The sequence below is a fragment of the Patagioenas fasciata genome, chromosome 1 (assembly GCF_037038585.1).
Source record: "Patagioenas fasciata isolate bPatFas1 chromosome 1, bPatFas1.hap1, whole genome shotgun sequence".
NCBI classification, from domain to species: Eukaryota; Metazoa; Chordata; class Aves; order Columbiformes; family Columbidae; genus Patagioenas; species Patagioenas fasciata.
Window position 1 is genome coordinate 19,215,557 of NC_092520.1, and position 20,590 is coordinate 19,236,146.

At 39.6% G+C, this 20,590-nt stretch overlaps 1 protein-coding gene across 1 annotated transcript in view; it reads left to right on the top strand.

Moving 5' to 3' along the window:
* Nucleotides 1–20,590, top strand: part of DDX10 (DEAD-box helicase 10) — a 180,361-nt gene that overhangs the window by 147,119 nt on the left and 12,652 nt on the right. Inside the window, exon 17 of the mRNA XM_065831453.2 lies at nucleotides 18,796–18,929. Within this exon, the coding sequence (XP_065687525.2) occupies nucleotides 18,796–18,929 (134 nt within the window). The remainder of the gene's footprint in view (nucleotides 1–18,795; nucleotides 18,930–20,590) is intronic.

Below are 20,590 nucleotides of genomic sequence, written 5' to 3' on the forward strand. Positions count from 1 at the left end.
TCATTTATCTATGTATCTGTTTAGTTAATTAGTTTCCCTCTGGATCATTAAGGTTGAAGGTTTCTTTTTGTTTTGCTCTCTAATTAGAGATATGGCATCCTCTCAAAATGTCTCTTTACAAATTCCTAGTTTTCACAAGAACTAGGAAGAATTTTCCTGAGACGTTGTATGTTTGTGGGTTTTGCTGCTCATATTGGATCTGAGGTTCCTCTTGGGAAGTTTTGTGAAGTGTTTTAGTAAATGGCAGCAAGGATGGTACAGAGTGGTTGCCTTCCACTGTCATTCCTATGTTACTTCAATTTTTGGTGCTAGCTTAGATTTTGTTTTCAAGAGGTTGAATTGTTGTTTCCAAATAATAAATGGTAAAGGTTACTGTAGTGTTTTCTTCTACTTTTTACTTGCAGAAGATGTTACTGTCTTAGGGCAAGTTCCTACTGTCTGGACTTACCTAAGGGCAGTTGTGGGAAGAGGTTCAGGAAACCAGATGACACTGTGGATGGAAAACAGAAAGGAAATTTAAATATGTCAGTATATAAAATATTGTAGTATTGTCTGAGTTGGAATGTCTTGCAATATTTGTCAATGTAGCAGCACTTCTGGTATGGCATTGCTTATAAATACTGTTGCTCTGGATGTGATACAGTTTGACTGGTATCAGAGTTTCAATAAAAATTATAACCAGTTGCTTCAGATTTTCTGTACTCTGTAATCTCAATTACTTGAAACTGTACTCAGAGCAGGTGTTTAATCTCTCTTTCGCTGTGACATATCTTATCAGACAAGAAAAAAGCTGAAATGATTGATCCCTAGATTATTTTTTCATGGTGATAGGTGATTTCTTGTTGACGTTGAAGACCCGAATGCACTGAAAAGATTTATTTCTTCACTTGTTGTGACTTCCCCTGTTTGAGTTCAGCTCCAGTTAAAAAGAATGCAAAATGATCAGATCTGTGGAGTCACACTTTGTTTAAATAAAGAGAAAGCATAATTGTAAAGTAAGTGGTTTGGTGCAAATGTATTTAGTTGGAGGTGTTGCTGTAGCCTCCAACCATCCAAATGTTCTCCTAAAAATTTTTTTAATAAATTAAACGTATTTTTTTGCCTAGGTCTCTATGGCAGCTACATTAATCATAACTGCACTAAGAGAGTTGCATGCTGACAGTTCTTAATTTATTTTTCTCTAATGGGTAGTTCATAAAAGACCTGCTCTATAGTGCATTTCTTTAAGTATTGCAACATTATAAATGAAAGCATTCATCATCTGATTCATGTAGCTAACTCTTGGGTGAGACACGGTGGACTTTCTAGGAGAAGTTGTACCTACTACCACCTGACCAGTGAATTGACCAGGCTACATGATCACTGACCAAGAAACACTGTCAAGAGACACAGCCACAAACACTTGAACAACCAAAGGGTGCAAGTCTCATATGTCCGGTGTGCTTTAAGAAAAAACACTTTGAAGCAGAGCCTGTCTCAGATATTCCAGATGAGTTTAGTAATTTGAATTTACAGTTTTCCTCTCATCTCCCAGTAAGGAGACTGAAATGAAGGAAGTGACTTTATGATGTTTTTGTAAATTCAACACATTGGCAAGTAGCCTGTCATTTGTCAGACTGACTTCTAGGGAAGTAGCTAATTGTTTTCTTTAAAACATAAATATTTTCCTATTAAATTAGCACCTTTATTTTATGGAACTGGCCTACTTGTTTAGAAAAACAAGTACTAAACTTGGGCAGCTTGTGACAAAGCCATGAGAAGTTTGTTTGATCCTAATGATGCCTGCTAATATTTTTAAGGAAATTGTGAATAAATGCATGTTCTACTAATTAGCATTTATAATTAGGATTTATTTTAAAGACCTATACTTATTTGGGTAATTAGCTAATAACAGTTGAGCCTAGTCGTCTTTTGAGCATTACCTAAGCTAGGATTAAAGGCAGGGCACTGTTAAGTTTTAAAATCTTACAGGCCAAACAGCAGTGCTTGAATAGTCACAGAGCAAATGGAGTTAAATTCCAGGCTTTTCAGTATGGATTGTAGAAGTTATTTAGATTGGAAATTTGATCAGCTAAGTGAAATATCTGATTGTTGATATACCTAGTTTAGCACTTAGAAATACCTTTGAGATCCTGAAATCCTGCAAGAAGCTGCTGTTGCAGCAAGGAAACAGCGCTTGGCTGTGTGCAATCAGAATTAACTTCATCTAGGAGAACATGGGCACATGAGCATTGTATTTTGGAACACAGGGCTGTGTTTTATACTGCCACTTAGAGCAGATCAAAGCAAATACGCGTGTTTCCCCAATCCTAACTGGAAATTTTCCGCTTTCTGCTCTGAACTCACCTTGTGAATGTTGATTACTGATGAAGATATGTCAGTTCAGCTAATTAAGAATGAGTTGAGAGATACTGAACTTATCTTCTGACATACATTTGCTGCTGACCATCTCCATAGGAGTGCTAGGCTGTGCAGTAGTCTGAAGAAGCTCAACTATTGACTGAAGGTAACTGAAGTGGTTGTGTATTGTTCTGCTTTGGACCATGAGAGATCTCATTTTATTGTGGTTCTGGGCAACTTCAAATAGGGTGAAGTGTTTTATAGGAAGATAATTTATTTGTTTGAAAAAGATGTTTACCTCTGGTTGGAAGTACTCCTGGAGAAATAAACAAGCCTGATTTAAATTAGAGTGGATAATAAACTTAGCTTTTTTTTCTGTGTGTGAATTCATTGACATAATCAGACTTTCAGCCCTTCCAGTGCAGCCTATTGGATTTTCTTTTGTATACTCGCATTAAAAATTATAAATTCCTTACTAGAGGAAAACATCTAACTGGTGTAGCTATGCAAGTGTTCTCTAAATATCTGATATATGACAGAGTAAATTGCTGCTCTTATTAGCAGACTAAACAGAAATGAGTTGAAATGAGAAGAATAAGAGAACAGGTAATTAAAAGCAATAAAGGAATATTGAAAATGTCACATAGCAACATGCATTATTTTTGTTAAATGACAAGAAAATTAGTAATGATAATTTTGGAGAGGTTAGCAAAGCATTTGTTAAATTGCAAAAGCATGAAAGGGCTCAGTATACGTGCAGCTCACTTTTTGTCTTTTAACACCTGGAAAATTCATTTGGTCAGTGTGCAGAGGAGGAGGGAACGTCAGGCTTCCGTATGGCATCTGCGTGAGACTAATATGCTGCTCATAGTCCGTGATTTTTGAAATAGCGTGTACCTCACTTGGCCCTTTCCATCCAATGCTTGATATTATGCTTGGCAATCCCAGTCTGTGCGTGTGTAACTGCATTGAGCAATTTCTGTTCAATGCTTTGTAAAAGTGAGAAAACTGATGAGAGTTAGGTCTCTCTCAACAATGTGTATGACCTGCTGAAAAATGCCTACATAATATTCTTCTTTCTGAATTGAGTTGTATTGTAAATATATATATTTATTTTAAAAATCACAATATTAATAAAGTATAGGGAGTTGAGCGTTCACACAGGATAACACTATTGTTACACTCACATCACCATTCAGTGAAAAAAAAAGTGAGCATCCTCTCAGTGCTGGAAAGGTTCCAGAATTAACTCCTCTCAACTACATTTTGTGCAGATGTGCTATGATGACTCTTATTTTTTCCTCTAAAATGCTAGTTTTTCACATTTGTAGAATGATTGTGTTTAGGCCACTCATTTAACTCTTCTACACCTTTGAAGAAACCAGAGATTTAAGACTGATTGCCTGAAATCTCTTCAGACTTATTACAGCATATGCGATACATTGGTTCTTGCAATTCTACCTGCATTGGAAGGAAAATAAGATTCATAAATAAGGTATCTGCAAGTGGAGCACTTTGGAAAATCTCCATTTCAGTTTTGTCTTTATTCTGCCTCAGCTTAATGAGCCACATTTGTTCAAATTCAGAGATGTCAGTGGAACAGCAGCAAGAACATTTTGGCAGAGTAGTTCCTGTATGTCTTGCAGTCAGTGGCCCTGCTTAGCATGCAGGAGGCTTATTGTTGTTCACTTCTCATTTGTTCCGAACACTATGGAATGTGATTTGGTGCATCTTTATTTCCAAATAAGTGTTCTTTAACTAAATGAAAGTGACTGCAACTTGCATTATGCAAGACATATCAAAGCACTGAAGAGATTGACAAGGTGAGGAGGAATAGGAAAATAAAGTTAAGGACAAATTTGAGAAACTGGTTGTCCAAAATTCTCTCCAGGAAAATTCTAGGTTGAAATTCTAGGTATTTCACATTTACAAAATTAAATTGATCTTGAAAATGCAGTATGCTGCACGTCTGTGATAAAATGAAGTTAACAACACTCTAGCAACGGAACACAAACAGCAAAGCTAGAACCAAAATAGCTTAATTTATTCTTACACTAATTATCTGATGGAAGTTCTGAGTTTATCCACACACATCTGTAAAACCTTTTACCACCGGTTATTTGTGCTGTTCACATATAGGCAGCATTTCATCAGCATGTGCACACAATCTGTTTGTTATAGGAATGATGTAGTAGAGAACATGTCTGGGATGAGCCTGCTGAAAGGCTGACTGGAGGGGAGCCACTTTTCTCTTGGCAGTTTCTGCCTTTGCGGTGGAAGCGGCTGTGATGAACCTGCACCAGCTCTGGTTCACACCGCAGCCCAGGGCACGGTGCAGATCACACTCGCGTGGCTCTGGTGCCCAGGACAGTCACCTGGCAGCGCCCAGGGCTGCAGTTCTGCTGCCTCTGTGCCGGGAGACACAGCTTCCCAGGGAAAGGAGACGCTTAGGGCAGTTAGCACTTCAGCCTCTCGAGCTTCATCTAGGGCATCTTTGTGTTTCCTGTTTGTGGCAGCAGGGAGTTACAAAGATTCTTCAAATGTGATGTATCATGTGGGAAAATACAGAGAGAGAGAGACCTCATCTACTTAGTGGTGAGAGATCCTCTGAGGGTTAGTCTGATGTATCGGAGATGTCCAAGAATCTCTTTGTTTTTAATTTTTGATAGTTTACTTCCTGACAGAAAAGTAATCCATACCCTGTATTGCCCAACCATGTCATTTATCAGCCTGTTGTCACAGGCAGTACAGCCTGGGGTGCCAAAATGGTGGCTGAAGCCCTTGGAAAGGTAGATTATGTTCAGCAGTGATGCCTCTTCATCACAACAAGGAAGAGTTATGGAACAAAGACTTGAATGATGAAGTCTCTTTAAGTAGAGGCATTTACAAATAACTTTTAATCTCTTTTAAGTTATGCATAATGCATAAAACATGATTCTGTGCCCATTTAATAAAAATAGACTTACTACAAAAAGCAAGTTTAATTAAAACTCATAACTGGAGATGTCAGAATGCTGATCACAGGTCTGAATGTACCTCTCTCTAAATTTAGTTAGATATTCTGAATTTCATGATGGGTATTATGTACTCAGTGCTTTGGGAAGTCATGCATAATGTAACAAGGATGTTCACTTAACAGTACCTCTAGCAAATGTTCTCCATGCTTATATTGTATGCCAGGTAGAATGTGATATAACAAATGATTTATTTATTTTCAACAGGTGATTAAATTTTTTCCTCAAAATGTTGTGAAACTGCAAGAACTTAAAAAGGAAGCGTAACACATTTAGGTTACACGTGTGAGGAGACAGGTTTTGGTTACAATCAAATCACAACTGAATTTTATAGTTGGGTGGCTCTACTGAGGCAGAAATCATTTTAGTTACTCGATAGAACTGAAATCCTAAACTTGTCTGTTGCAAAAAACAGTAGCCCTGAAGAAAGCAAAACTATTATTTTCAAGATAAAATATTTCCTATGCAAAGACACATGACTTATGTAAAGAGAACTGGACACTTATGGTCCACCATTTCTCATACAAAGAAATTCTGCTATGTCTCTAAAATTATAATGATGTTTAACGTTATTTCAGAGTCGTGATTCTTTGTTTGTTTGTTCAACATAACAAATGGAAAAAGTTTCTAAGCAAAAAAATAAAGGAGATTGGTTTTCATCTATTGTTTTAATTATTAGACATGTAAAGAATTGAAGAATTAGGTAAGTCTAAATCATTGCATGACAGGTAGTAGAGAACATAGCAATTGAGTATGTGTTTTATGTATGGGGTATGTTATGGTTGCTGGATTTGGATTTTTGTTGAGATTGAAAAGGTAAGCACCAGTGACTGCTCACCAATCCTTTACGTGGCTTTGTGGGTTCTCAGACCCAGACGAATGCTGAAGAGGGGTTTCCAGGAGGCACCAATATTGCCACAGGAAACCCCGTATGTCTCTTCGACAGTTTAGGAAAGATGTTTACATGTTTATTTCTGCCGGTGGTAAAACCTTATCAATCTGAGTTTGGTAGGGTTGGTGGGTTTGCTTTTCTGAAGAAGTGGTGATATGTGTTAAAAACAGAAGTTACGTGTTGAAGTGTCATCCTGCAGTCTGATGCAGCGGGTGGATTGTTGCTGGAATCCCACAGGGAGCACAGAGGTGCAGCTGAGGGCATGTGTGCTGCTGCTGTAGCTCCCAGGGGTGTGCGCTGAGCCCACCTGAGCTGGGTGTTCCAGCTGTGGGATAAAGCCAAGACCAGCAGAACCAGCCTGGATCCTGGGGCTGCTAGCGGTTTTCTGTGCGGTTTGAATTGGTTCAATATGGGCTGAGGCCAATTGTAAGAGGTTTAACAAGGCCAAGTGCCAGGTCCTGCACTTGGGTCACAACAACCCCAGGCAGCGCTACAGGCTTGGGGAAGAGTGGCTGGGAAGTGCCTGGTGGAAAAGGATCTGGGAATGCTGATTGACACCTAGCCAGCAGTGTGCCCCAGTGGCCAAAAAGGCCAACAGCATCCTGGCTTGTATCAGGAATAGTGTGGCCAGCAGGACCAGGGCAGTGATTGTCTCCCTGTACTTGGCACTGGTGAGGCTGCACCTCGAATCCTGTGTTCAGTTTTGAGCCCCTCATCATAAGGACATTGAAATACTAGAAGGAGTTCAGAGAAGGGCAGCAAAGCTGCTGAGGGGTTTGGAGCACAAATCTGATGAGGAGCAGCTGAGGGAACTGGGGCTGTTCAGCCTGGAGAAAAGGAGGCTGAGGGGAAACGTTACTGTTGTCTCCAACTACCTGAAAGGAGGTTGTAGCATGGAGGGTGTTGGTCTCTTCTCCCAAGTAACAAGTGATAGGACAAGAGGAAATGGCCTCAAGTTGCACCAGGGGAGGTTCAGATTGGATATTAGGAAAAATTCTTCACAGAAGGCATTGTCAGGCACTGGAACAGGCTGCCCAGGGAAGTGGTGGAGTCACTATCCCTGGAGGTGTTTAAAAGGCATTTAGGTGAGGTTCTTAGGGACATGATTTAGTGGTAGAGGTAGGTTAGGTTAATGGTTGAACTCTATGATCTTGAGGGTCTCTTCCAACTGAAATGATTCTATGATTCCTTTAATATGAAAACAAATAATGGGGAGCTTCCCCCATTATTTGTTTTATATATTTTCTGCTGTGCTGAGGCTCTCGGTGCTCCCTGAGGACTGGAGGGGGTGGGCAGGGCTGCCTGGAGCAGGGGCACCCAGCTGGAGCGGGTGGCTGACACATACCTCTCCCACCCTCTGCTGCTCTCGCCTTCCCCAGGTGCTACATTTCTCCTCATACACAAGAACATGAGCGTTTTTTGGACTGATCCGTCAGTCTCTCTTTGTCTGCTGGTTGGAAGCCAAACCAGCTGGGAGATGTGTTTGTTTTTTTGGACTGGTGATCCATTCAGAAAGCAGGCTTGCAGGGTCGTCTTGTCCTTGAGCAGGACAAGCAGCAACTCTGCATCTCAGTTTTCAGCAGGCCAAAAAATGTTCTTCAAACCTATACCCAAGCTGGTGAGCTTGCACCTCAGTTGATGTGATCTACAGGAGAGAAATTAAGGAAGTAGATCAAATACTTGAAAAGTAAATGAACAATCTCTTCTCAGACTGGTGCAGAAGGTAGCAGGTTTCTAACAGGGAAATTCAGTATACACTTGAGAAACATGTTCCAGTGGTGGGATCATCTCAATGCTGGGGTAAGTTTGTGAGGAGACTTGTGGGATCCTCATTACTGAAGGCTTCAAAACCAAAGGTGGAAATGATGGAATTATACCTTATTCACTGGGGAGGGAGATGGAATGGTGACCACTGGTCCTGTTTTTCTGTAAGTCTCCACATTTCCTGCAGCACGTGTCAGAGAGGCTTCTGTGTCAGGACTGGAGATGTCCCAGACAGGAAGGTGAGAGACACAGTCTTTGTGGCTTTTGGAACACAGCTTTTCACTGACTTTTTCCTGTCAGAGGGCACTTAACAGTATTTGTCTGTTGGTATTGAAATTATCAATGTAGAGATTAACTGATCATCCAGTTGCTGTCAGGCTCAGGAAGCTGTTGTTACAGCAGCTCCGCTAGTTCATGTCTTTGAGCTTCTTATGGCAAATCTGAAATCCAGAATTAATTAATTTTACTAATCTAAAACAAGCAAATGTTCTGGAGGATGATGATATAATGCAGAATTAGAGCCTGAACTTTACAGAATAACACTGTATGAACTCATGAATATTACAGTGTCAAGCCTATGTTTTATTTGGCGTATTTATTTTTATTTGTAGTGGAGATAGTGCTTTTCATCTATGTGACCTATAGAGAAAGCATATCATGGAGATGTACTAAATTCTGTTGCTGGTAGAGGTCTATAAGGGTGATAGAAGCTTACGCCTTTATATCGGTTGTGGCCCAAGAATTAATGAGAACTGGCAATATGTCTACACTCGGACCAGCAGATCCTGTTTTCAGTTTGCTGTTTCTGTTTCCCGTATTTACTAATGTAAGGCAAATCGTAATTGTAAGCAGACTGTTTAACACTAAAAAGTCAGTAAAGCAAATGAGCTGTTTGCACTGGAATTCATAATGAGCAGTAAAGTCAGGCTAAAATTACGTTGAAAGCTTTTTAAGCATGCTATGATTTATTTTTAAATCAATGAGGTAAACAATTATACTACTTGTTCTCCCCTTCTATGATATTTTGTATGTATGTTGCAAATATTTGGAGGAATGGGGGATGGAACCTTCTTATAATTATTAAGAACATGATAACTCAAAATCAACAGCTCAGTAAAAAGACCAAAACAATTAAACACATATTTTAATTTGTGAGATACATTATTTTCTTTTTGAGAACTTAAAAATGGTAAGTAAAATGAAGGTATTAAGAAATGTTCTATGAAAAAAAAATGTTAGAATAACCTAAAAATTAACAATTCAAGATGCAAAGTTACTGATAAAGTTTTAGATAGTGATGTGATTTAGAGAACAGTCATTAAGTGGTAAAGTTAACTGTGCCTTCATAACAAGTTGTATCCTTTCCTAGTTCTGAAGTAATATTTTCTTCATTTAGATATATTTGATAAGTTCAATTTCGTGTGCAGTTAAAGGTTGAAAAATTTTAGGATTTGAGGAACTGGATGTGTTTGTTTATTTTTACTGTCCTCTTTCAGTCTGTGAATATAAATGAGGTTTGAGGCTGTTAGCTGTACCAAAATCCCATGAGATGGAATGCTCAGAAGTAGTAAATTTTGTTAGCAACAGAGAATGTATACCTTCATAAATGTTGAATTTACAATACATCACCTGGTTGCATGAACTTAAATTTTCTTCTGTGTATCTGTATGGTTCTACTTGAACTATTAATTAATAACTTTCAAATAATATGTGTAAGATAGATTTTAGAAAATAATTCAAACACTAGTTGAAATCTGTTTCAATTTCAGAGGCAATAAGAGTCATCTTGATACTAACCATGATTAAATAATGAATAGCAATCATTTGGCAAATAAGTGATGGCCCTTTTATACTGTGTTAACATCATCAGAGAAAAGGAAAAATGGAAAAATTAGGACTTTAAATACTTGGCATAAAATAATACCAAATTTTGTGTAAAATCCAGTGTAAAATATCTATGCTTCAGAATACTGAAATGAAAAGTAGCAATGACTACTTGTGTAAACCACTGTGTGAGTTAGAAGTTTGCTGATTTTAATCAGCATTATAATTAGTGATTTAAAATACTGATTTAAATTGATCCACCCTGACCTTGCTCTCTCTGATTCCTCAAGAAACAAATTTAAAACAGTATTGGTTTGGTACAGTATGTAAAGTTCAAGTTTGTACCTGCCTGTGCGATGTTAATAACATTATATCTAGCCATACCAAAGTTTGACTGTTGAGACAGTTTTTCCAAAATGTAATTTTCTGGGGGTCCAATGAGCTATGTTTCACAAAAACTATTCCCACAAGAGCTAAATACCAAGGTAATCAATCATACAGTGTACTGTATCCTGTTGTTATGCGTATAATGCATTATTTATGCAGTATAAAGATTTTTCGGATGTTGTTGAAATGAACAGGCAAGCAAATGAACAACTGTAAGGTGTCGTATGTCCTTAGCTGAAAATTGCAATTTCCTAGGTTAACATTTGTAAATATGCCTTCAATGCTCACGGCATGTTGGAGACTGATTTTCTGCAAGTGTGGACTTTCCTTCTGTTGATTTGAACATGTAGACATGTTTCAGTTCTACTCGGTAGACATCTTCCATCCTGTTCTCCAGCAGCTGCTCTCTGATTTCTCCCTTACACAGCTCCTCTTCTCTGTGAACCTTGGTAATCAGACTTTTTCTCACTTGGTGGTTGTTCACTTGACCTGTCCATGTCTGCTCCAATTTTTAGGAGGTCTGCAGACATAACCACCCTCTGTTCTGGTGTCTGTCTTCTCTAGTAGTTCCTTCTTCATAATTTCAGGAATCTCATAGTCTTCAGTCTCCTGTGACAACAATTTGCACAGCTCTGCCATGTTTTTTTTCCTCCGCTCTGTACTAATGAGTCTTATCTCAATCTCTCTACTCCAGCTGTAGCTTTCTGTCCAGGTTAAAATCTTAGTTGATGTCTCATGGATTAGGTAATTCTCAGGAAAAAAAGCTCAAACTTCTTTGCCATCTTCTTTCACAGTCACTGTATCACCACTATCTCTCACTTCAGCTGATGCCTCAGTATTGCCATGGTCACTTTCTGGTGCTTATCTCAATCCTTCTTAAGCCTCTTTTTGCCCCTTCATTTTCCACAGATGACTAATTACTTGCTCTCTCTTTCCTGGAGAGAACCTTTCTGCAGCTTCTCCCTGTACTAACACTCCCCAACCCTATTGTACACATGATGTTAGATTTTATCTCAGTTCCCTGAATAACCTAACTCTCAGTAATTAGACTTTTTTTCTTTGAAGTTGCTTTGCATTATTTTAGACCTTTAAAAATTGTGTTTCTTTCAATTAGTTGGTCTAAAAGATCTTGCCTCATATAAATATTTCTTGGTTTTCCTACCTGGCATTTCTAAGACTTGCCTTTCCTGTTTGTTCACGTAGATAAAATTGTTATCAAAGGATATTATGGTTTTATATCTTGACTTCTGCAGTGCCTTCTCTGCCTTCCTTTATGAATGCCATTTTGCTCCATTAGTATTTATTCAAAATGTTCCTGCTCCTGTTACCGCTTGTGTCCCCACAGGCCCTTACCTTTCAGCACTTGGGAAGGTGGATTCAACAGCAACAAAAAAATTAATAATAAATGACCCAACCAGTGTGCAGCATCAGTCAGGCACTTTCTGATTTGCGGGTTGCTTGTTTGCACATTTGAACAAAAGCAAATCTATTGCTGTTACTAAATAGATCCTGAATGCAGGCGGGCGAGCTCTTCTTGTCGCAGCGAGCAGCTGCGTCAGTGCTGCGAGCAGCAGTGCTGCTTCTGGGCTTCTCCTCAGCTCTGTACATAGAAGCATCAGTAGTGGTTAAAATACCTTTCACTGTGAGGAATTAATTTGATTCATACTTTTCTGCCTGTAAATGTGCTATTTTACATATGCATTTTGTACAAGTGCTTACAGTACCTGACTTAAGCAGTACAGTGAAAACATGAAAGTCTTGTCATGGGACAAGCACTTAATGCTGGTGTTGCTGTTTCCTGTGCACTGAATATAGATCAGCTGTTTCACGAAAAAGAGCTGAACTAACCATTTTACAGAATTCCGTGACTTACGAGGCTTCCATTCTGACTGTTTCATGTCAGTGTCCCATTGATCCGTTCGTTCTTGATCAACAGCCCAGTCACTCAGCAAACAGTGGCCTCTGCTCCCAGTCCTGGCAGCGGTGGTGGTTGGTGGGACATCCCAGCAGAGTGTTCAGCCCCTCCAGGCTCCTTCAAAAGTGACAGAAAGTAATACAGAGAAAATTCTCTTGTGTAGGCACCCTGTCTGTGGACATGTGCTGAAGTTCCTTGGAGAAGACTGACGTGTTGAAATGTTTTTACACAGAGACTACTTTGGAGAATTTCTGTATTCCAGCTGACAGCCATGACTCCTGTGATACTAAAAGGGAAGAGAAATGGGGAATGTAAAGAGACAGTCCAAGGATTACATGTGGAGAATATAAGTTTAAAAACAGCATCCTGTACTGTGGTTTTCTGTTTTTTTTTGAGAGGGCCTTAGACTTTTCGATGTGTCTGTTGGCACGTTTAATTCTTACAGGCTTTTTTACTCATTTCTTTTTATAAGGCACAGCAAATAAAATCCACCCCCCTTTTCTTTTTTCTGTACTCCTTGCTCACTTGCAAGCAAAATGATACCTGACAACCTAGCATTAGAAACATTTCAAAGTAAAAATTGGTTAGACTTTTCTGGTTTGAAACCTTTAAATGATTAATGCTTTAAACCAATTTTGTTTCAGACATGGGTTTAGTGTGCATGGCAGCATCTCTGCCAAGCTGCTGGCACGGCAGGAGTGGAACACTTTGTTTATGGTACTAAAGATCCTACGTTTGATCTGTTATGGCACATAAGCCAACTGCGTGCTCGTGCCCATATTCTGTTACACCAGAACTATTAGCTCGCAAGCCTGTGAAATCAGCTTATGAGCACTCTCTAAAGTCAAGGCTGTATGTAGTAGTTTAAACACTTCTGCTTGTCAAAATTTTATATATTCCAGTGTGTATTTTGCTTCTGGTGCTACCTACCTAGTAACTTAGTCTGTTTTAAGTTGTGTTTTCATGTTCTCAGCATTTCATTTTGAGGTGGATGAGTTTGTAAGTGTAAATTTACGAAATGATATTGTCTTTCTCTGTATGCACTCATTATATTACTGTTAATTCTGGTATGGACTATAAGTACTTTGTAGAGATCAAGTCTACAGATAAAAGAAAATAATACTGTGAAAGCAACGGAAGCTTTACTAATATAAAAAGCCAGAGTGAATGTTTAGAAATTTCGACAATTTCTGTGGTTTCAGTGGTTCTGAACTGTGCTTGTGGCACGAGCCATTTCCAGCACTAATTGCTTTGCTGTAGTTACACAGCAAAGATGTAAATGTTGGTATTTATGCGTCAGTGTGTGCTAGTTTGGAACACAGGCTTACCCATTCACTGACTGTGGGGCATTTGCAAATGTCAAGAAATAAAATTAAGTATTTTCATGTACATTATTTGAGACCACTGGTAGAAGCAAGATTCTGCTGGCTAAACTAGGCTAATAGTATTATTGAAGATGTCAGATTGCTTAAAAAGAAATCAAGAATGACTGGATGAAATTGAACCTTGGTGTGATTGTTAGTGATTGGGAAGGGTGAGCAATTTGAAGATGAAGCTAAGAGTTATCCGTCCCTTCTACTGAAAACCGAGGATGATATTCTGCAAAGTGATGCAAAAACCAGGAGCTGTGTCTAACTGCTCCCAGAGCCTGAAGATCAGTGAGATCGTCTTAGTGCAGAGACTATGTCTGACTAACCGGCAACCTTGGTTTCTCCAGCGTTTGGTACCAGCCTTTCTAGCTAGATCCATGAAACCTGGGCAGTCTTTCTGAAACAGTTGACCATGTTTGTGTCCACATCACCTCCTTTCTGCGGTGTGCCCTGACTGCATCTGTGTGCTTCAGACCAAGAGAACAGGATGTCCTGCAACAACAACCTGTTCTCTGTGCCTCACACCCTTTTGTACATCACTTTCTACTTCTCCATAAGAACAAACAAGCCTAGGAGGAGTGGCAACGCCAATTGTAGAATGGCTGTGGATGTCACCTGTTAGAACTGATATTCAGTGTTGATGCAGATGACAAAGGGTAGATGACTACAGGAAGAAAGCTCACATGACTTGTGAACTAACCTTCATGAACTGTGACTCTTAAACATGCACTGCACACATTTTAGAAATGTGGTTAAAGGTCGCCTTTCCCCCCTTAACTTGCAAGATCCTTCCTTCAGTGGAAATGATGCTGTCAGTGTTTGGATTAGAAGGCTCTTGATGAGCATTAGATGCTATGGAGTGTAGTTGTTCAATTCTGGCATGGTTGAGACAGCTCTTTGCATGTCAGATCAGCGCTTGGTTCATTCCACTGACTCCCAGTCAGTTGTCAGTGTTGTCTAAGACTTTGGTCTTGATCTTCAAATCAGCTGTTGGATCAAACACACCAGCTACATCAAAGGCTGTGTTTCTGTTTGTGAACTGCCAGAATAGCTGTATTCCTTTGGGGCAATGTAGATGAACTATCAGAGCAATCATGCATCAGCTGGGGACACAGTGTTGTGGGTTGGGGGCGTAGGCTATAAAATAACCAAAGAAACAACAAAACCACAAATGCACAAACAAACAAAAAACCCTGACAACCTGCACAGAGATCAGATGACTGCAGATTAAGAAGTTTTAAAGGAAGTGCTACAAGACTTTAATTTGTAAATGTGTTCCATCTTAAACTTGAAGCAACTTTCACTTCCATTTTTATCTGAAAAATAATTGTGAAAAAGAAGAAAACTAATAGAAGTTGGAATACTGTCAGATCATGAAAGGGATTATATTTTAAAATATCCTTTTATATGAGTTGTAATATGCTGAGTTTGATAAGGTTGTGTACTTGTGTAGGGTAACCTCCTAGCAGTATTTAAAGCTTACTTTTTATTGGCATTAAAATCACAAGCAGCACTTACTTGGGAGAGACCATATTATTAGCAAAAGCTAAAGGGTGACGTAGCTCAAAAGGAATTCAAAATTGTATAAATATGGCTGTTGATGGACTGAAATGAAGGCTGATGAACTTCTGAGTGGACCTTAAAGGTTTTGTTTTTAGCTGATCAGAAATATTGCCCCGCTGTGCTTTATAAAGTACTATGGACAAAACTGGTAGTGCCAAAACAATTATTTCTTCCCCCTCAGCCTGGTTGCTAGGAACTAAAAAATTGCTTAAAGGGTTGAACACAAAAATTGCAACTCCAGGCAATTTAATTAGATTAAAAAACCCCCTATTAAATTAGATATAAACTAAATACCGTATGTAATCGGTCAATTAAATTGTGGAAAATACAACATTTAAAAAATATGTGTAGGTTTTCATGGTATGTTTTTTCAGTCCTCCCTTTTTGTCTGATGGCAATAGATTATTTTCTCCTGAGTGCCTAATGCCTGGTAGAAATGAGACACAATTCTACTATTTTGAACATTAGAGTCCCTTGAGTGCGTGTTTTCTTAAAAAGGTACATCCATTTCTTCACTTTAAGCTTGTGTTAGCCTGCCTAACACATTTACCTGAGCTCCACCAGCCATTCAGCCTTCTTTATGAAGAGAAGGGGTGGTCATTATGTCTTGGACCAAGAACAACTAGAAGTTGAATTGGAGATATTCTGTCAAGAAGCAGGGCAAACGGTCTAGAGGAATCTGCCCAAATGAGGCATTTCCAAGATGACTCAGTAAGGTGGAGTGTGACCGTGGTTGACGTGGTACAGTGTGGAAGGTTGAAGACAATAAGGTTTCCAAATCCTTCAGTACAGAAATTTTGCTGAATTTTTCTAAGATGCTGTGTTTGCATAGGAAGAATCTCCTCATGCCTCAGAGGGAGACTATGTGAATGCAGGAATGTTTTCATCTCAATATCGTGTTCAAACTGAAAATCTTCATGCAAAGTTTATATGGAACTAGATTACAAAATACATAACCTAATCTGGTATTGAAAAAAGAAGAGCGAGCGAGTTTGTCACCCCTGAGCAGAATGAAAATAGCGAGGTGATTGCCACTGAATCCTGCTCACCTGCCCGGCCTGGTTTGATGTCTGAATGGGTTTCCTTCCACAGCTGAACTTTGTAATAAATACAAAAAGCACATTGTCGCTATCCTTAGACACAAATTACAGGTAGTCAAAATCTGTTCTGCAGTTGATCTTTTCTTTGATAGCAATTGCCTTAGGAAGGACCTAATCTTGAATCTGTAAATTGCATCCTATTTGTATCTGAAGAACTTTTCCAAGTGTTATCTTGAATGATGATTTTCCTTGTTTCTCCAGCTTTTGTGGTAATACAAAGTTAAATCACAAGACTTCTTCTTCCTGACTGGCTGATATAAATTTGAAACAAGAAGGTGAAAATCATGAGTTTCTGTTGTTGAGCTGAGGATTATAATTGTTCATGTTCAAGCTCTTACCAATTTCAGGGTCTTGCAAATATTTTAATAAATATGTAATCAGTGATACTTATAAGAAATACGACCTCATGATTCCTGATGAATTAAAGAGACATCTTTGCCATTTATTTCTTTTGTTATAGTAAGCATTACCTTGAACACATCTCTGCAAATTTTCTGCTGGAAAAATAGCATGAATGTTTAATGAAAGAGAAGCTTTGATCTCTGTATGTGTAATTGTCTTATGTGTGCATATTTAAATGGCAAAGCTTGAGAAACAAATGCAGTCTCAACATTTTACTGACATAACTGAGAATACAGATGAACAGCTTAAGGATGACTGCCAATTGCAGAACTCTGTCACACATACATATTAGAAATACTTTGTTCTCTTTTTTTTCAAAAAAATATATATAGATAATTGGTATGCACCACTTATGTTGTAAGAATAGCTGCAATGGGAGGGACAAGTAAAGAGTGAATATTTATTGTTTAAAGAACTTGAAATAAACTATCATTTACTGCAGAATGCTTTTCTAATAAGGAAATTAATTAGCACAAAGATGGCCTTCAGAATACCTTTCTGTTGAGTTAGTAGTGCTCTCTAATATTGTACTAATAGATGAGCTAGGAGATACTTTTTGGTAAGCAAAAAAATGCTGTAAAAAAACCACTGCAAAAAGAAATCCAACTTTGTTGTGAAGTAGCACCTGAGGTTCCTGGTAATCAAGGTGCTTTCAGTGGGTGGTTGTGTTGCCTGAGGCACTTTATGGTGCTGCTGAGTCTGACAATGCTTTCAGTGATAATTTTTTTTTACACCCAGCTATACAATTACCTTTACTAGTATTTCAAAGTAGTCAAGAACAAAATGTGTGGTTAAAATGTTTTTCTTCTGCCTTCTGATTGCAAATCTGGCTTTTATCCCCTTCTTCTGCTTGTGTTCAGTGCACTGCAGGGGTGTCACTGGACAGGCAATAAGGGGCTCTTGCAGCGGTGACTAATCCTACCCTTCAGCAGCTCTTTTCCCTTCTCTTCACCCCTCCTCCAGAAATCAAAAGGACTTTTAGTGTTCTTTTTGTTTGGGTTTGTTTGTGGGTGGTGTTTTTGTTGTTGTAGTAGATTTTGTGGGGGAAGAGGCGTTAATTAGTTTTATTGTGCTGAGTTGTGTGCACATAAAGACAGTGTTCTTTTAAAACCTGGTGATAAATGGAAATGGTGAAAAATCAGAACAAAAAAGAACTTTAAATATTTAATGATGTGAAGTTATTAGTAGAATGAAGGATTGTTTAAATGAGTACTGTTCTGGAAACTCAACTGTGTGCATGTTGATTAGATATGTAAACAAAAGGTCGTGATGTCTTTAATTATACTTTCTTTGCATTTGTTTTTGCTTTTCAGCATAAATATGTGTGGATCTAGGGTTCACGTTTTTTATAAATGCCTGTAAGCTATTTTTTTTGCATTTTTGTGTGTATATACAATTGCACATGGCCTCCAGTCCATCTGCTTTCTTCTTGCCTGTTAGCAAAAATCTACAAAACTGGTGCTATCAGTTCCAGGCTGTGTGGAGCAGAACCTGTATCTGCAAAAGCAGTCAGCTTTATTCTATTACCCAGGACTTTTACGGAGCAGCATCTTCTGTGCCCTCTCTGTTAAGGAATCAGTGAGGCATCCTCGCTCCCTGGCGAAAACTGACAGCCCGTGTGCCGAGCTGTGCTGGGGGTCAGCGGGGGCTGAGCCCCGGAGAGGAGGGATGAGAGGTCTGGGGGGAGCCTGGAGAACATGCATCTCTTCTGGTGGGTGCCTGGAACTCTCTTAGAGCACCTAATTCAGCTTAAGCAGTGTTTTGGTTTTTAATGGCAAGGACATCCAGATGAGTTTTAAATCAGGAGTATTTCATGGAATGCACCTTGGAGCAGTGATCAGTGTGTCCACAAGCTCGTATCTCTTAGCAGTGTGTTTCTGAGAGACACTAAAGCTTCATATTACATAAACACTTGCTCTCTGATGACTGTTGATTAGTTGCTGCCCAAATCTCTCTTAGATTGGGTAAACGACAGTACTGGAAAGGTAGAATTTAAATGTAAATCCCTCTGCTTTGTTTTTGAATAATATTTCTTAAACCTTTAACAAACAGCCTCAGAGGAGAGCACTGATGATGTGAGAAATTATTCAGTTTTCCTGGCTATATAGTGGTGGTCTTTGATTGCAATTGAAGGCAGTGGTTTTTGTTATGGCATCGTTATGGTTGTGGCAAGTAACATGGACTTGTTTGCTTTTCTTGTAACTCTCCATTTCTCACCTGGTAGGATGAAGAGGAAACAGTGGCCTTTCTTGCTCACAGTGGAAGTGAAGAAGAGTTTGATCCAAGTACTCTTCCAGATCCTGATAAATACAAAGATTCTGATGAAGAGCAGGATTCGGAAAGCAGAAGCAGCCAGAGGTATGTACAGACCACAGAATCACTAAACAGTTAGGGCTGGATTGTCCACGTTCATTTTGAAGTGTTCATGTTTTTTAGAAACTGTTTTGTCTAGAAGTTATGAACTAATTTTATATTCATCCTCTTGCTCCTGGGACTTAGTATTTAAGTTGGTTTGTGAGGTAAGTGCTGAACAGAAATCTCTGCTAAAAGTTATTTTATTTTGTGAAGCTGTATGAGACAGACTTTTGAGGCAGTGTTGAAGGAATCTTGGTGAGACTGTTCTGGTCCCACATGCAAAAATCTTGACTGATTCTCTGGAGGTTTCATGTGTTTCTGTGGTGGGTTTACCCTCACTGGCTGCCAGGTGCCCACTAAAGCTGCTGTCACTTCCCTCCTCAGCTGGGCAGGGGAGAGAAGATAGAATGAAACGCTTGTAGGCTGAGACAAGGACAGGGAGAGATCACTCACCGATTACCGTCACAGGCAAAACAGACTCAACTTGGGGAAAAGTAATTTTTTTATTGCCAATCAAATCAGAGTAGGGTAATGAGAAAATAAAAACAGATCTTAAAATGCCTTCTTCTGACCACCCTTTCTTCCTGGGCACAACTTCACTCCTGTTTTTTTTCTAAATCCTCCCCACGAGTGGCACAGAGCAACAGAGAATGGGGGTTGCAGTCAGATCATCACCCGTTGTTTCTGCTGCTCCTCCCTCCTCAGGGGGAGGACTCCTCACACTCCTCCCCTGCTCCAGCGTGGGGTCCCTCCCATGGGAGACAGTTCTCCATGAACTTCTCCAGTGTGGGTCCTTCCCATGGGCTGCAGTTCTTCATGAACTGCTCTGGCCTGGGTCCCTTCCACAGGGTGCAGTCCTTCAGGAACAGACTGCTCCAGCCTGGGTCCCCCACAGGGTTCACAACTCTTGCCAGAAAACCTGCTCCAGTCTGGGCTTCTCTCTCCATGAGGTCACAGGTCCTGCCAGGAGCCTACTCAAGTGTGCTCTTCCCATGGGGTCAGAGCCTCCTTTGGGCATCCACCCGCTCTGGTGTGGGGTCCTCCCTGGGCTGCAGGTGGAGATCTGCTCTACTATGGGACCTCCATGGGCTGCAGGGGACAGGTGGCCTCACCATGGTCTGCACCACGGGCTGCAGGGGAATCTCTGCTCTGGTGCCTGGAGCATCTCCTGCCCTCCTCCTTCACTGACCCAGTGTCTGCAGGGCTGTTTATCTCATATTCCCACTCCTCTCCCCCAACTGCTGTTGCACATTTTTTTTCGCCCTTCTTAAATATATTATCCCAGAGGTACTAACCCCATCGCTGATGAGCTTAGTGGGTCCATCTTGGAGTTGGCTGACATTTGGCTCTGTCAGATATAGGGGAAGCTTCTAGCAGCTGCTCACAGAAGCCACCACTGTAGTCCATCTGCTACTGAAACCTTGCCATGCAAACTCAATACAGTTTCAGAAATACATTTCTCTACTGTCACATTATAGGTTTTGTTTGAAAGAAAAGATGTTCGAGGATTTGGATGAGCCCTCTGTACCTGTGCTATATTTAATAAATTTGTGCACAGTGAAACTTGCTGAATTTTCTGATTCAGTGTTGCTCAGAGACTTCCACACTACAAATGAAGTGGAATCTGAGTTAGAAGTAAATATATAATAAAATTAGCAATGTTA